The sequence below is a fragment of the Empidonax traillii genome, unplaced genomic scaffold, assembly GCF_003031625.1.
Source record: "Empidonax traillii isolate 1590-97213 ecotype Southwest subspecies unplaced genomic scaffold, ASM303162v1 scaffold881:size300156, whole genome shotgun sequence".
NCBI classification, from domain to species: domain Eukaryota; kingdom Metazoa; phylum Chordata; class Aves; order Passeriformes; family Tyrannidae; genus Empidonax; species Empidonax traillii.
The window spans coordinates 160,153-177,094 of record NW_020956074.1 but is presented as its reverse complement, the minus strand read 5'-3'; the positions used below and the strand labels follow the sequence as shown (position 1 = coordinate 177,094).

General features: G+C 49.8%; 1 protein-coding gene across 1 annotated transcript in view; it reads right to left on the bottom strand.

Moving 5' to 3' along the window:
• Positions 1-468: 468 nt before the first annotated feature.
• The window catches only part of CUNH16orf71 (chromosome unknown C16orf71 homolog), an 89,906-nt gene continuing 73,432 nt past the window's right edge, over positions 469-16,942 (bottom strand). Inside the window, exons 26-32 of the mRNA XM_027902478.1 lie at positions 16,747-16,942; positions 13,197-13,291; positions 12,065-12,185; positions 9,801-10,018; positions 8,165-8,250; positions 3,850-3,919; positions 469-666 (exon numbers count right to left, since the gene is read on the bottom strand). Of these exons, the coding sequence (XP_027758279.1) occupies positions 589-666; positions 3,850-3,919; positions 8,165-8,250; positions 9,801-10,018; positions 12,065-12,185; positions 13,197-13,291; positions 16,747-16,942 (864 nt within the window). The 3' untranslated portion in view covers positions 469-588. The remainder of the gene's footprint in view (positions 667-3,849; positions 3,920-8,164; positions 8,251-9,800; positions 10,019-12,064; positions 12,186-13,196; positions 13,292-16,746) is intronic.

Below are 16,942 nucleotides of genomic sequence, written 5' to 3'. Positions count from 1 at the left end.
CCCAACAGCTTCAGATCCTTCTGACATTATGGCACCCAGAGCTGCACCGAGCCAGGTGAACACGAAGCCATCCAGCTTTTAATCTTATTAAATGGCTCTACCTGGCGTACTGAACCCTCCAGGGATCCAACCTTCTCTCAGACTATTTCCATTTTATTTGCTGTGGTTTTGCCTTTGGTTCAGAGAACACACTTACCAGCAGTTCCTGAGTCTCTCCATGAAGCCTTTGAGGCCTGGGGAAGATGGAGTTCCCAAGAACCTGAGAGACAGGCAGCACTGAACACTGTATTTACTTTACTTACTGAACTTCTCCCAGTCAGAGGAATGCTCCAAACCTTGCTCCATGGACACAAGCAGACTGTGTCTGAATGCATTCCCTTAGAAACCATGGCTACAGCTCAGAAATATTTGTTTTGGGGCTCTGATCCTTCCTCCCACCGCTCTCATTTATCTTAGCGGTGCTAATGCCACACCTCAGACTCTGCATTTTAATCCCAAACAAATATTAGTGTTCTTAGAGCTGGGAGCCCCCCTGTGTCCATCTCCACAGTGGCATCCAAGGCTGCCTGCAGGCCTTGACTACCATGGCTAACAATGCTGGGATCCGAGCCGGTGGGTGCTCTCTGATGCCAGTGAGTCAAAAAGGCCACAGAGCAGCTCCTGGGCCTGGGGAGAAAAGAAGCAAAGGGTTAGGGCAGAGCTGTGAGTTGTGCATGGCAAAGAAACTTCTTTTCAGGTGCAGGTTTCTTGTGCAGAGGCTGTTTTCCAGGCTGGATTCATCCCAGCACGGAGATGGCTGGGAAACCTCTGCTAGTTGTGACCACTGTTAGGCCGTTCTCAGGAGTCATGTTTTTAAAAAACAACAAATAGCAACAATATGCAGAGTGCTAAGTGGGAAATCTACTCGTTCCCCCCAGCTGCTCTACCTCTCTTTCCCAAACCTTGCTCTGGAGCAGCTCTGGCACGGCTGCTTCCAGGCTGGAGAGACCAGGATAGTGCCAAGGGACAATCCTGCAATCCTGGCTGTGCTAATGAGCACCATGTCCCCCTAAAGCACCAGAGATGCTGTGCTGATACCCACCCCACACAGCCCTCGGGGCCCTCCTGCCAGCTCTGCCTCTCCTCACAGGTTTTTAATCTTTTCTAGACTCCTGAGGGGCACAGAGTGGCCAGGAGTGGCTGTTTTGGGCGTGTGTTCCACACCTCGCTCTGCTCCACTCCCGTGTTCCAGGTGTCTGCAAGGAGGGAGATGCTGGAGCAGGCTCAGGCAGAGCTGAGGGATTAGTGCTGCCTGCCAGTGGAGGCTCAGCTGAGGGATGACTGTGCAGAGACCGTGTCACCCCCCTGCTCTGACGTGCTGGTAGTGGCAGGTCGGTGATGTCCTGCACCGTCACCGAGGGACGGCCACCTCAGGCTCAGGGGCTCATCCCAGCCACACTCACAGCTGTAGGGGAGGGGAAATGTTCAGCCCCAGGACATCCCTGACTGCTCTCTTATTGCTGGAGACATCCCAGTGTGGGCATGGGCACCTGGAGGCCCATGGAAGTTCAACAGCCCCTACTGGTGCCCACGGCTCTGTCCCACTTCCAGATGTGAACTGGTCTGGGTGTGCCCAGGATAAGCCTGCAGGGCATTTTCAGGGGCACTGTGTTAAAATAAGGAGCTTCCCACGTGTGGATTCACCTGCTCCTAAGGCAGATGTTTCCCACAGGGCAGGTGAAGCTGCTCCAGCAGTGCAGTGCCTGCTCACCTCAGTGGCTGCAGAACTGGTAGACAACCAGCCCAGGCCCAGATGTCAGCACTGAAACAGTCCACATTTGAAAAGCTGCTCTCCCATCCTATTGCCTAATCCCAAATCTCACAGGGAGCAAGGATGATATTCCTTTTCACTTCCACGGCTTAACTCCACCAGTAAAGACCTGCAGCTCTGCTCAGACCACGAGGATTTGAAATCCATGTTCGTTTAACCCTCCTGAACTTTGCCTGCTATCACCATGTTGCTCATTAGCTTTGCCCTGGAAAGCCTGGCTGGCATTTCATAAACTCATTAGCAAGAGATCAGAGGCTCAAACATCATTCCTTGGGCCACCCTTTGAGGTACAGCTTCCCTGGTGTGCTTGCTCCTCAGATCTCTGATTCCCAAACCTACCCCAGGTTTTGGAGACAAAGACCCCCTGGAAAACAAACCTGCTGTTTGTACCCCCAACAAGACATTGCTGCAGCTGCCACTGTCCCAGGACCCACAGTCCTGGTCTGAGCTGCTGAGAGCAGCCCCAGAGGGATTAAATTCCACATGCCAGGCTGTCAGAAGCAGGGAGAAGGGCTGAGCATATTTGCTATTTTCCCTTCTCAGCACAAAAGAGCTCCAAGCCTTCCCCTGATAGGCTGATCCCCCGGTGCCGGGAAGCAGCAAGGACTTCATGTCAGGCACAGAGAGAGATGTAATGTCCTTTCAAAGCAAATCAAAAGCCAGCCTGGACTGGCTGCCCTGTCACATTCCTTGGCAACAGCCTGGCACCCTGGCAGCAGCGAGCTGTGACAGCCCTGCAGAGCTGAGCAGGCAGAGCTCCCAGGCACTGCAGCCACCCCAGCTACGCCGGGCACAATCCCACTGAAGAGGCTGGAGGCAGCAGCTGAAGGACTTTTGGGGGAGTTGGGGTCGTTCTGACTGTGTTAAAAGAAGGAATAACAGACTTCAAAGAGGGCCCTGTGTCTTTGAAGGCTCAGGCCTTTGAGCAGTAGCGCTGAAGGCAGCAGCTCTCGTGTGTTGTACGAGGTTAGGGGCACAATCTCGCTCTCCTGCTGGGTTTTTTTGGGGGAAGCAAAAGGGATCCAGAGGAGAGGTTTGGGCACTTGCTGTCATTTCTCACTCCCCCCAGTTCTTCTATCACAGAATCACAGAATGGCTTGAATTGGAAGGGATATTAAAGACCATCTTGTTCTATGCCCCTGCCACAGGCAGGGACACCTTCCACCAGGAGTTTATATCTCCTAATCCCAATTCTTCAGGCACTGCCTCCTCTGTCCAAACCTCTCGTTTGTTTTGTTCTAAACTTTGATGATTACAGCCAGAATTTTAGAATGTATTTATGCAGTTTATTCCCATTAGCTGCCCACATGTCTGGAGCTCAGTGTTTCCTTTCTTGGGATGAACGACTGAGAAAATATTCAGCCAACCCATCCCTGGAATGGCTTCATTTCTCCTCTTCCATTTGGATTTGGGCTTCTGAAACAGAACTCCCAGAACACAGGACATGTGCCAGCTTGGCCACAGAGCTGAATGAACATTTCCTGTCACTAATTTTTGACAAATATCACAGATATTTGAAATCCTTCCCTGTGAGGGTGTCAGGCCCTGGCACAGGTTGCCCAGAGAAGCTGTGGCTGCCCCAGCCCTGGAAGTGTCCAAGGCCAGGTTGGATGGGGCTTGGAGCAACCTGGGCTGGTGGAAGGTGTCCCTGCCCATGGTTGGGGGTGGAATGAGATGAGCTTTAAGGTCCCTTCCAACCCAAACCATTCTGGGACTCTGTGATATTTTTTTACGGGCTGTTTTTTCAGAAAAAATAACTGAATTTCTATGGAAAGCATAGATTCTTTATCAGTATCTCCAAGTATTTCGATTAAAAATTGTGTCACCACTGTAATATGGGAGACAGTTTGGCAGGATTTTGGTCCCACCTTCCCCAAATGCTGGGCTCAGCCTAAGCCAAGGCTTGGGGCTGCCACAAGACACCACCTCTGTCTCAGAAAGCTTAGCATTTTCTTCTAAAACTCAACCAGCACTGACAAATCTCACTCATCACTGGGGCACAAAGGACACATATCTGTACCATAAACTTCTCTACTTGCCTGATTCTCAGTCTGGGGATAAAGGAGATGCTCTGCAGCGTTCAGGATGGACTGCTTCTGCCAGCAGGCACTGGGGGGAAAGAGGAAGGGAAGGCAGGGTTAGTTTGCCCTGTCAGCTGTCAGGGAGTGCAGATGACCCAGCTCTGTGCTCTGTGCCACGGGCATCTGCTGCTGAACATCTTTACACAGCTAAATCCTGGGGTTTACAAAGCTTTGTATATAAATGGCTTGGCACTATTAAAATATAAACCTCCAAACTAACAGTGGTGACCAGTTGCATAATGGGGGCTCTGGGGCAGACGTACAAGCGTAGATAGTTTGCTCTGTGCGAGGGGCTTGTTCTCCACAAAGATAATCTGGGTGTTTCCCACAAACCCCAGGACTTTCCAAGCTGCAGGGACTGCCTCGCTAGTCCTTGTTTTGCTCTGTTCCTCCTCAAGCCACACACAAGCTGACCCTGAAAGGCATTCAAGAGAAATCAAAAGGCATAGTACACATTTCAAAAGTGCCTTTTAAACTGACTCTGTGCACGCTTGGAGCCTCGGGCTTGAAAATTCTCCAGAGGCTTTGGCGGCCACTCCCTGCTCCCTGCCCCCATATGCAGGTATTGTGCTTGGCAACAGTTTTCCTTTCAGTGGTTTTCAACTGCTCTAAGATTTTACACCCCATGTGTTCGGTTTTTTGTGGTTTTTTGTGGTTTTTTTTTCCTACACCTCCTACCCCTCCAAAGCTCCCCGGGATGAGCTTCCCATAGGGATAACATCGCTCCCCGCTAACAGCAATTAACACTTGGTAAGAATGTTTCATCAGAAAGAATAACATCCAGCTAAGTTCCTTAACACGTGGCTTCTGCTCTGATTGCATTACATTATTTAAAGGCAGAAAGGCATAAAGCCTGGCCTAAACTCTGGTTTTATTCTGCTGCAGTGTTTAGAGTGTTTTACCCAAAACCTGCCTCCCGAGTTCAGTACAGGTGAGCTCCTAAGTCTGTGTACAACATGTTTAGGTCCTAACAATCTTACAGGCATCTGAAAGTGCTTTTTAAATGCTGAAAGCCATAGAGGAGTAATCACTACGGCACCAGCATCACCTATTAAGGCAGCTAAATCTGGTTTGTCATGCATAAAAAGCAGAGCATGCCTCCCTCCCAGGAGCTGCTTTGAATCCACTGCTGTGTGCTTTTCCCTCTGCCACCCTGCAGCCAGGAAATGTGGCTGTGAAAACAAGTTATGACAGGGAAAATTCAAACGCTTTCAAGTGAGATATCCAGGCAGCCGGATGCTGACAGAACTAGAAAGGTGAGTCTCACATCATTTTTCCTTGTCTGGGGATGGGATTGTGCCACTTCCTTCTCTCTGGGTTGTCCCCCCTGGTTCCCACTGCTCCCCCCAGGCTGTGCTGCAGCTTCCCCTCACCTCTCCCAAACATTCCCTTCCCTCTGCCCTGTGAGTTGGCCTTGGCACATGCCCAGATTCTCCCAGATTCCTGCTTTGGCTCCACTCTTGGCGGGCAACCAAACTCACAGGCTGCCTTTGTGTCCACACCTGCACTCGTTTTGTCCCTCTCTCTGTTCTTCCTGCTCTTTGGTGCAGGAATAATTCCCTCATGGATGTGCAGAGAGCAGCCAGAGCGGGCCCTGCTGATGGGCAACAATCAAGACACCCTTAGGAGGGTCCAGCTCTGTCTTCAAACCCCCCCCCCAGGGACTGGATGTCTCTCCAGCACTGCCAGAGCTGGCTTAGGGAAGCTTTAATAGACTCAGAACTAGGAGCAGTTACACTGGCAAAGACCACTTTGTTCCTCTCAACACCTGATTCCTCCTCCTTATCAAGGCCCATCTCTGACATCACGTCCCAGGCTTCCATACAGATGGCAACATTCCTCCCCCTGGCACAAAGAACTGTGGCTCAGCTGTGAATCAAGTCCCAGGGCTGTAAAATAATCCCTCCACCGTGGTGCTTCAGCAGGGCAGCTGGAATTCAGGCCAGAACCCGGGCAGGTCGTGGCAGAGAGAGGGGAAATAAATACCCGGTGATTTACAGGGTACAGAAAGGGCTGATGGAGTTGTAAGTGCAATTAACCTCAGGTGTTATTTAAATTGAAGATGTCTTGGCGTGAAGTGCCCTTATGAGGCACTAGTGAAGTCGGGCTGGGTTTTCAAACATATTGGCAGAGCTGATTTTAAGCAATGCCTCGTGAGACAATAAGGGCCTGAGCTCCTGCTGGCTGAAGCTGATCCACCTGAAGGTGTGAGCCTCCCTCCTCCCATCCCTGGGCACACTTTCCTGCCCCTCCCTTCCACGGGCACCGTGGATCACGAAGGCAAATATGGGGTTTGGGGATGAAACGGCTGCCTGATCACCGGTTCTGGCAGGAGGGTGAGAGGCAGAGTGGATCCTGCAAGTGCCTCTCGACAGCCATAACTTATGCCCGTGTATTTTGCAGTTCATGAGGAACTCCTTTGTACAGAGCAGGATGAGAGGTGAAGGCACAGTGAGACTGGCACCTATTCCTGCCCACTTCCTTCCCAGCCCCTGGGCTCCCTGGGAAAGACAGGAGAAGCCACAGGAAGTTTCTCTGGAGGTGCTGCCTTGAGACTGAAGCTGAAAACACATCAAGCCTACAGGAGAGGGACATGCTGGGCTGCAGCTGGTCTTGCTAAGCAGCACCCATGACTGTGGGAAAAACAGAGAGGTTGGGGGGGGAGGGGGCTTATACTGGCAACCACTCTCCCAGAACCACCTCGGTGATTTCTGGGGGTCCCAACAGCTCCATTTTCCCCTGTAAACCAGGAAAAAAAAAAAAAGTGGAAGAAAAAACTCAGCAGAAAGGTCTTGGGGAAGTTGCTCTTTGCCTCCCTTTAGTGCTGTGCCTTGCAGGGGGGAAGGTTTGGGATGTGGCTCCCGAGGGCGTGAATTGAAATGAACGGGAGCAAAGTCCGTATTTTGCAATTACCTTGAACACATTTTTGAAAACTGACTGCTGAACTTTGTTCCAGCCACTCTTCCTGGGTGTGGCCCTGTAACGTTTCATCCAAGTACGAGAAGTCTGAGGTGCCAACAAACACGGATATTCAGCTTTGAGCCCCTCGATGCTTGTAAACTCCATTATCCCTGAATACCTACTCCTGTTCCACGGACAGCATCACCTGCAAGTCCTCCAGATGGTCCAGCCAAAGTCAGGGCAGTGTTACCAGCGTGGCTTCTGGCCTGCTCCTCACTGAATGTGTCAGAAAACACCCTCCTTGCTTCCTCTGCCAGAGGAACCATGTGCATGAGCTACACATCCCATTGCCAAACAGCAGCCCCTGTGCAGGCAAACCCTCCCTCTGGGGAACAGAGGGTTAATTGCCCTGCTAATCACTCCGTTTCACTAATCGGTCCCTGCAGAGGGGTTCTGTTTGTTTTCCCAGTCTTGTACATTCTCCATCCAACGTTTCTGGTGGTTTATTTAAGAGGCTAATTTTGATTTTGCTCTCTGGCATTTCAGTAGTTTTTTCATAGCAAACGTTAAAATCTGCTAAGATATTTCTCCAAGGAATTGCATCGATTCAGCAGGTCTATTCCCACTGTGAGTCCTCATTCCACAGAATCCCCTGGATCCATGGAACCACGCTGCCAAACCTCACAGGTGCTCCAGGTCCTTCACAAGTGACACAGCTTAGTCTTTAAGGTCATGAGTAGAGGACCCACAACTTTGAAAGTGTGGATACTCTGAGGTATCGTGCCCCTCATGACAAGAGAGACATTGAAGGGCTGGAGCGTGTCCAGAGAAGGGAATGGAGCTGGGGAAGGGCCTGGAGCACCAGGAGCAGCTGAGGGACCTTCTCACTCTCTCCAACTCCCTGACAGGAGGGTGGAGACAGGTGATGGTCAGGCTCTATTCCCAAGGAACAAGGGACAGGATGAGAAGAAACAGCCTCAAGATACGTCAGGGGAGGTTTAGGTTGGATATTGGGGAAGTTCCTTCATGGAAAGGGTGCTCAGGCACTGCAACAGGCTGCCCAGGGCAATGGTGGAGTCACGATCCCTAGAAGCGATCATGACTCAAAACCACATTTGGATGTGGCGTTTGGGGACCTGCCTTAATGCAGCACATGGTGGTGGTGCTGGGTTGATGGCTGGATTTGATGATCTTAATGGTATTTTCCAACCTTAACGATTCCATGATTCAGTGATTAACAAGGTAACTGTGAAGAATAGGCTGCCTTTGAGTGGCACCTGCCCTCATCAGAACTGGAGTGACAGAGGAGGAGGTGTCCTTCCCCAGAGCACAAACCCTGTCCCGGTGTGGGCAGGGCCATGCCCTCTCTTACCTGTCCAGCAGGGAGCAGAGGCAGGTGACAGCATCGTCCTGCTGTGCTGCCAGCACCAGGCACAAACCATCCTTCAGGAGGGAACACTGCAAGAGAGGCAAGAACACAGCTCTGGTGCTGCTCTTCACTTAAAGGAGTCTAATTCTGGCTGATGAACTGCTGACAGCACCAATAACCACTTGTGTGCTGTGGGAGGGGCTGGAGAGGATCATGTCTGAACTGTTAACCAGCTCCTCCAGCTCACTGTTATTCCTGCTCTCCTCTCTCAGAGTGAAAATAAGCAGGGGTGTTATTCAGTCATTACCTCTGCTGGAAGCAGGAATAGGGAGATAAGGTAAATGTTGAGATATTGTAGCAGAAGCACTCATTACTTGAAGGAACCCACTCCCTTCCAGCACGGGAAAGCAAAGGCTGTAACATTCACCTTGGGCTCAGCAGTGCCAGATCCTTCTGGAAGCACGCCAGCTCTGCCCAGAGTCATTAATCTGTGCCAGGAGGAAGGAGGAATGGCTCTGCCCCACACACACTGATTCACTCTGTCATTCCTAGAGAGCTGCACATTCCATGTGCAGAGGGATGGATCCTCGGGGGACCCGCGGGAGAAGGAAGCAGTTCTCACGCTAATTGGCTGCGAGATGTAATTGCTGTTCCCTACAGATGTACTTCAAAGGGATGTCAGTTTAAAAAAATCACAACCTGAAAAGGTCTTAGCTGCTCTTATTACAGATAACATCTAAGACACATAACTGAAAGGCTGGAAGCACAAATGTGTTTTGCCATGGGCAGGGACACCCTCCCCTATCCCAGGTTGCTCCAAGCCCCATCCAGCCCCAGGGCTGGGGCAGCCACAGATTCTCTGGGCAACCTGTGCCAGACCCTCATCATCCTCACAGCCAACAATTCCTTCCAAATATCTCATCTAACCCTCGCAGTGGGAAGCCATTCCCCCTTTTCCTGTCCCTCCAGGCCCCTGTAAATAGTCTCTTTCCATCTTCCCTGTAGGGTCCCTTCAGGTCCCAGAAGGCCACAATGAAGTGACCCCAAAGCCTTCTCTTCTCCAGACTGAACAATCCCAGTTCTCCAGCCTTTCCTCCCAGCAGAGCTGCTCCATCTCTGATCATCTTGGGGCCTCCTCTTGACTCGCTCCAACTGGCCCATGTCCTTCCTGTGCTGGGGACCCCAGAGCTGGAGGCAGCATCCCAGGTGGGAAATCCCTGCCCAGGACTCCAAGGCACAGTCCAAGATATGAAGGAGTTGTTCAGCGTTGTAGTAGAGGAGTAATGGGGTGTGATCAGAGAAAGGGAAAGAGAAATTGTATTTATATGGAGAAACAAGAGAGGAGACAGCAGCAACACATGCATAATAGTGCACTGATGGGTGAACAGAATTAAATGCTCAATAAATAAATAATGGATGGGCAATTCCCACTAAGGATAAATCACAGGGACACAGGAACACCAGGAAGGGACACTGCCCAGCTTACTTACCAGAGGTGTCAGAGCCCAGGGGCAGTGCTGGCACACTGCTACCAAAGCCAGCGTGCTCAGAGCAAACAGCCAGCTCAGCACACACAGCAGGGCATTCACAGGCTCTCGTTCTGGGAGGGAAGCAAAGCCTAGCTCCAGCTGTTCCATACCTTTGCTGCCACACTGCCCTTGGCCCTGCTGAGTGTCCCGGAGACGCAGAGAGCCTGGGGCATGTCCAGCACGGTGAGCCGAGCTCCGCTCAGCCAGAACCCTCTGCCAAGGAGCTCAGCCAGCAGCTCCACGTACGGGGGGGGCTCTGAACCCCGCAGGATTATCCCGGGCAACACCAGGCAAGTGGTTTGGCAGAGGGTATCCAGCACTGGCTGACCTGATGGGAGAAGATGAAAACACTTATTTGGTATTTCTCCCTCCACCTCTAAGTGATTCTTCCCCGCCACGGAGGTGCAAGTGGGAGGTTGGAGGCACTCAGGTGTCGCGATGTGGTTTGGGATGCTCATCCCAAGCTGCTGGACTGCTGCTGCCTGTGTGTCCCTGTCTGGAGATCACAAGACAGCAGTCCTGACCCCATTTCAGGAGTCAGACAAGGACAGCTGCTGCTTTGCTACAGGAGATACGATTCCATTTCATTTTTTTTCCCGAGCAAAGAAATCTGTTAATCCAGCTGCTTTTATAATCCCCAATGTAATTCTGCTCAACATACGTAAGACTTAATGTATTTCATATTTTCCTCATGATAAATCTGTCTGTCCATTAGGCAGCAGCTTTGTGATAATTATTTGCTGGAAGGAGGTTTCCCTGTGTGCAAGAGCTTCCTCTAGTGTTCAAGAGGAGCCCAGAACGTGAGTGATGTGTCTGCCTTGCTGGAGGCACTTACTATATCCTGCCTGACAGTTCAGGGATCACGTGGGCTTGCTTTTCCAGGACAGTAACTCTTTGAAATACATTTTCTGAGACACAAAAACATCAGGGCTGTACACTGCTTTCCTTTTTACTCTGCCTAGACGTCTTCAAAGCAGAGATCCTCGTGCAGCAAGAAATTAAGGGCACGTTATTTTGAGATTTGATTGCAAACACTGGGCTGTGCAAAGCCTGCAGAATACCTCTGCTCTCCCCACAAGCTGTTTTATTTATTTTATTTTATGCAATCTCTTATAAAAAGCAAGCAGTGCTTCAGCCACAGCAGAGCTGTGCTGCAGGCCCACTTCTACCCCACTGTGCAGTAAGATGATGTAACAAATACCTTGGGAAAAATCCTCCTCCAGAGCCCCCCTACTCAAAGTGACAGCTCTGCTGTCCTTAGGGCAGAGTCCTGGCCTTACCACCCCTTCTCTGCAGTTCCACATGAGCTGCCTCATGCACCTCCTGGGATGGGAGCAGTGCCCCAAAGTCCCGTGTCAGGAAGAGTTTAAGGAGGGATGTGATGGTCTGTAATTCTGTGGCATTTTTGTCATGCTCCTCTCTCAGTGCAACAATCCTGGGGATCCACTGCCGGTGTCAATGACCACGGTGATCAGGGGCAGCACAGAACCATCTTCTGAGCTGCCCACATCAGTCACACCTGAACTCAAGCTCCAGGAACGAGAATGAGCTGGTTCCAAACAATTCTGTTCCCCAGTGAACACCACAGGGGAGGCTTTACTGGATCACTGTTTGTTTTGTAAAGGCTTGGGATCAATCCCCAACATCCCAAGATGGAAGCACCCCCTGTGTTAGTGACATGTCGTGGCCTGAATGATGCTGCAGCCCAGCTGTGTTTACACTTGTCTATCAAGTCAAATCAACAGAAAAGGCCCCGAGAAGCTGCTGCATCCAAGGGATCTGACAGCCTTGCTGAGGCTTCAGCTCCAAATCAAAGTCAGCCTGGCAATAGCTGGGAGTCATTTTGAGCTGGCAGCTGCTCAGCAGCAGGAGGAACTGAATGAGCTCTCAGTCCAGTTCCTGAGAGTTAGATGGTTGTGCTGCCAGCAGCACTCCCTGCATAAATTGGTATCCATCTACTCACAGAACAGATCACCTCACCACCCCCAGGACCCCCAGGACCTGGTTTCCTACCTCTCCCAGGGAGGCTTTGAATGGACACACAAACCACTGTGGCCAAAGTGGTGCTGAGACCATAAAAGTTCAGGAGAGGGGTGCGTGCTGTTGGATCCACCAGCTGTGTTGACAGTGCTTGCTCTGCTGCTGCTGTTAAGCTCAACTCTGTATTTAACCCCTAAAGCACTGGCAGTGCAAAGGGCCAGCAGGCAAACAGTTAAATGGCTGCACTCCCCTGGAGCTGTTCTTTGCAGCTCAGAGCTGTCTCTCCCTTCTGAGAGGACATCAATACCAAATCTTGCTGCCACCAGATGGTTTGTCTTGCTGGCCAATTAATCAATAGCAGTCCCAATCTGTAACAGGAGTTACATTTCCTTACCAGGACTGCATAGCTGCTCAGAGCCCAGAACATTGGGTTTTCTTCCTGGCTCACTGTTTAGGGTCTTGTGCTCCTTGCTGATTTCCAGGCTGAAAATGGGGTCACGTTTCAGGTTATAAATCTGCAGGAGGGAAGAGAGGGAGAGAGAAGCAAGTCACATGAACGCTGCTACCTAATCAGGAGGGCTAACACTTCTGAAGGATTGATTCAGGCAAGCTGTGCAGCTTTTGTTGCTGTTGTGTACTTCTGTAATTGCCAGCCCAGAAAACACCTGCTCATCTGGAGACACAAGAACATTTTGCATTTTTTCTTCTTAATTGAGGCTTAATTCAGTACAGGATCTCGTCCTCCTTTTAAAAGTCCTGTATCCTGACATCTTTCTAAGGTCTCTGCTCCCAGCTTTTCCAGGCCAGAAACTCCAAAGCTGTGGAGCTGTGAGGCTGGCAGCTTTATCCAGTGCCACTCTGGATGAGAAAAGCTGGGGTGTAGCAGCTCCTTCCTGCCTCTGAATGAACTGGCACATCCAAGTGTCCAGCACAGCCACAATGCCCTGGACTGAGCTGCACAGGGACAGCAGCCACATTACTGAAGCCAGTTCCAGCTGTGGATAATTCCAGAGCTCATCTCCTTGGACTCACTCAGCTGGGTCACCCCTGAGCCACAGCAAGGCTCAAACATTTCCATCGCTCATTTGAGCACAACCAAATCATTATTCCATCATCTCCAATCCTGAATGACACAAAGCTGGTGAAAAATCAGCCCCTGGGTCATCTGTGCTCAGCAGTCAGGGATGGTGCTGCTATCCCTGCTGAAAGCAAATATCCCCCTTCCAGAGCAATGCTGACCAGCTGGGAGCTTTGCTCCTAAAACCCTGAACCCTCTTGAATTTCCAGCACGGGGTTCTGAACAAACAGATCTGGACCAGCTCTTCTCCACCGGCTCTCTGGGTCAGTACGGAGGGAGCACAGCGTGGTAGGAACATCCACAGGAGAAGGAAAACTCAGCAGCTGGTAAAACACATCAAAAGCAGCATTATCTAAAACATAATAGGAAAGCAGTCATGGGATATAGCAAGGCCAAAGCCACTGCCCTGACACAGCAGGATAAACCCCAGGAAAAGGGCATATCCTACCTCTTCTTCCTCCAGTGCCTGACACTTGGCACAGCAGAGCCCTTCTGGGAAAAACAGCTTCATATCCCGGACAGCCATCTGATAGGATTTGGAGCCTGAGAGATAAATAAAATGAGAAGATTCTCTCAGGCTTTGAATTAAACATTTTCTCTAGACTCACACTCATCTTTTGGAGAGATTGATGATGTGCAACTTACTGAAGTAATTGCTTCAAAGGCCAGCTGTTCTGTACAGTAATAGCAAACGTTTAAAACCATTATATTTAGAATAGTTTCATTGCCTCCTCGGTATTTTTGGTTCTGTCTTATTATCACTCAGCAGCTTCTTCATGTAAACAAGACTCCTTCTACTTCCTAAGAGTATAGCCAAGGGAATTGTGTTCAGGAGCCTGTGAAACCCTTCAATTCCAGCTCCAAATCCCACTGTTTTTCCTTTGCTTCTGGATCACATCAGGCTGATCTTACCAAAGGAAAAGAGCTGCTAGTTAGTAAAATAAATGTAGTTTGTAACAATAATGCAGGTCCTAAATAGGCTGTGGGGCTTTAATTGACCGCAGAAATCAGAATTAGCAGCAGGCATTGCTAATGGCAGTGCATTTTCTCTTCACACAGGGTCATAAAAAGTGAATTGAGACTAGAACAGGTACAGAGAAATGACATGAGGATGATGGAAGGAACGGAAAATCATCTGAAAAGTTAAAGCTAGAAGACCTTTGCTTGTTTGACCCAACATGACCCAAAGCTGAGAAGCAATTTGATTTCTGATAAACGCTGCAGGGTAGAAAAGGTCAGAGGCATAAAAAGAACTACTTAAAATAAAGTCCAGATAATGGCAGAAGGACAAATGGGCGAGAACTGGATGTGACTATATTTGAGTTTGAAAATGTAAGAAGATTTTTAGCTATCAGAGCAGAGAAGCCCTGTGACAACCAGCCAAGCGGGGTGGCTGCTTATGAAAGGGAATGTGTGATGGGGTTGTCTGTGAGGGAATGAGCTGAACTCAGTGACTTGAAAGGTCTCTCCAGGCTCAGCAGCTGCATTTTCCCCTGTAAAGCATCAGTGTTATAAAGCACCACTCAGAATGCGTTGAGATTCGTGGGTGGAAAATATTAGAGAGGGAAAAGCTATTTCTGTGTCACTGGAGTCCACAGAGTTTGTCAGTGTGCTGGCACAGATCCACACTCCTGGGATACAACTACACAAATATCCTCAGAAACATTCCCACCTTTGGGGCTGCCCATCCCAGGATCCCATCTGAGAGCACTGTTTGAACTCTGCAATTCCAATTTTGTGTGGCCAGAGCCCTTAGTGCAGCACTTCACAATCCTGAGGCTGTCTAAGTCACCTGTGTTTGAGCTGTGCTGGATCCTTTCTGCACCTGCCACGTTTAAATCACTGATGCCAGCAGAGGACACTCCCAAAGTGAGCAGCAGTAAAACTCTTGCCTTGCTCGAGGTGTAACACAGGGTAAGGGGCACACACGTAGGAGCTCTTTGGATGTGAGGAAAAGCACTGCACGGTGACTTTCCAGGCTCCAGAGAGATGAAAGGAAGGCAGGTTTAACTCTGCAGCTGAGCCTCAGACTCCTAAAGCTGTGTCACTGCATTACCTGGTTCAGTGGTCTCCCTGGAACCTGGGGTTCATATTAATTGAATCCCCAGTCACTTTGGGAGGAAATAGTGAGAGTTTGCTCTGCTTCAGGCATTAACTAAAGTTCTTCCTCAGCTGGAGCAAAACTGAGAAAGCTTAGTATTCCCTCCTAGGAAAGGAGGATGGTCTTACTTACAGTCCCCCACATTACTCATGGAAAGCTCTTCCTGCTTAACTTGCAGGAAAATGTTTCACCTGTATTGAAGGACAAGCTCTTGGAGGTGCAAGGGTTTAGGAACACTCCTTTCCTTATGGGCAGACACCTCCTTGGCAGAGCAGCTGGGTCAGGCTCATCAGTTAGCTCCAGCTCCATCCATTTTCCTGGAATGTGTGCCAGGATGGCTTTGTACCCAACGCACATAGTCTGGTCTGAGAGCAGGGGGTGGCCAGCTCAGCTCTGTGCCCAGCCCAGACTTAAAAGGTGACTTCAAATCCCAGCCTAGGGGTCTGAAGGGAATCCCAAAGCAGAACATTAGGGGGGGTTCTCAAAAACAGGGGGATTCTCAAAACCTGTGACTCCCAACCAGACAGGATGAGACTCAGCCTCTCTGATTAATATGAAGTCATCTTTCACTGAGTTATGCTGGGGATGCTCTAACTGTAGCAGGTGTCTGAAGTTTGGGGGATATATTACCTGTTCTTAGTCATGACTGACGAGTTCTCAGTCTCAAGGCAACCTGGAGACACAACCCATTAATCTCAAGGGCAAAAGAAGCAGGGGCTGACAATGTAAAAGAATTGGCTAAAGAGCCCTGACCACTTTTTTTGTGCAGGTGGATCCTATGGGATCATGGTGAGAGAGCTCTCTTGGCTCAGTCTTGGTCCTCAAGATTCCAATCTGATGAAAGAAGGTTCTGGATCGAGGGGTTGGTTCTCTTCCCCAAGCTACATGGTAGTGCTTCATTATCTACCAGTTTTCAACAGACCACTTGATATGGATGAAAAGAGGGAGAGATTTCACAGCACAGAATACAATAGAAAGAGCCAAATAATCCAAGGAAAGTTCTGGGACTTGAGGGCACACAGTGCCTACCAGCTCACCTGGGTTTAAAGAAATTATTGCTTTATTATTTTTACATTTGTTTAACTACAAAGAGCACAATCAGATCCACACTGAGACAAAACACTATTCGTGGGCAGTGATTTAACCCTCACAATTTTTGGCATAACATCCTTCCCTCCTTGTGGCAATACCTCCAGCAGCAATACCCTTTGTTCTCTCCAGGGCTGATTCCCATTTTCTCATCCTTCACACACACACACACACTGCAACACCCCAGCCCTTCCCTGCTGGCAGATGAGCTGTGATGGTTCAGCACTCTGAGGATGCTGACTGTGTGCTCTGCATGTGCCAGCTGGAAAGAGCCTCTCCTGATGGAAAACAGCTGAGTTTACCTGCTTTCCTCACTCAGAGACATTCTTAATCACCTCTCTATTGGTCCCTGGTGTTTTGAGATGTTACAGAAACTCGGTGTCTCGGAGTCTTTAATTCCTCTGGGAAATCTGGTTGGAGTGGGCCAATGGCTGGTGGAGACATCAGCAGGACACATACAAGCAGAGAAGACAGATGGGTTCTTGGGGGTAATTACAAAACAGCCAAGCCAAAAGTACAAAATGACCAAGCAGGGAAGAGATCAAAGGAAATCTGTTATGATGGAACACAGATCTAGGGCTGTTCTGGGAAGAAACCTTTTTGAAATTATCTCCTCTGGGAGAATCTTTTATAGCTTGAGACACACTCAGCTCAGCCACCAAGAAAACAGTGAAAGCTCTCTAGGGAATAATGGTCTTCACTGGCTGCCAAGGCTGGATCTGTAGTGACAATGCAGGAGGGAACAGCACATTATATATTTTCCATTTGCATATCTGAGCCTTTGGCCTTTCCTTTTCCAAAAACCTACCATAAAATCCGTTGTGGACTGTGCTGGTGCCGTACTGAGCCCTCCAGAGGCAGGGATCGAGTGCTTGGGCTACTTTAGGATCCTCTGGCCCCAGGAGATCCAGCAGCTTCTTCACAGCATTTGGCCTCTGCAGACACAGCACGAGGGCAGTGCCTGAGGTGAGGTAGGTACAGTGAGCTCCTGAAGCAGCAGGATC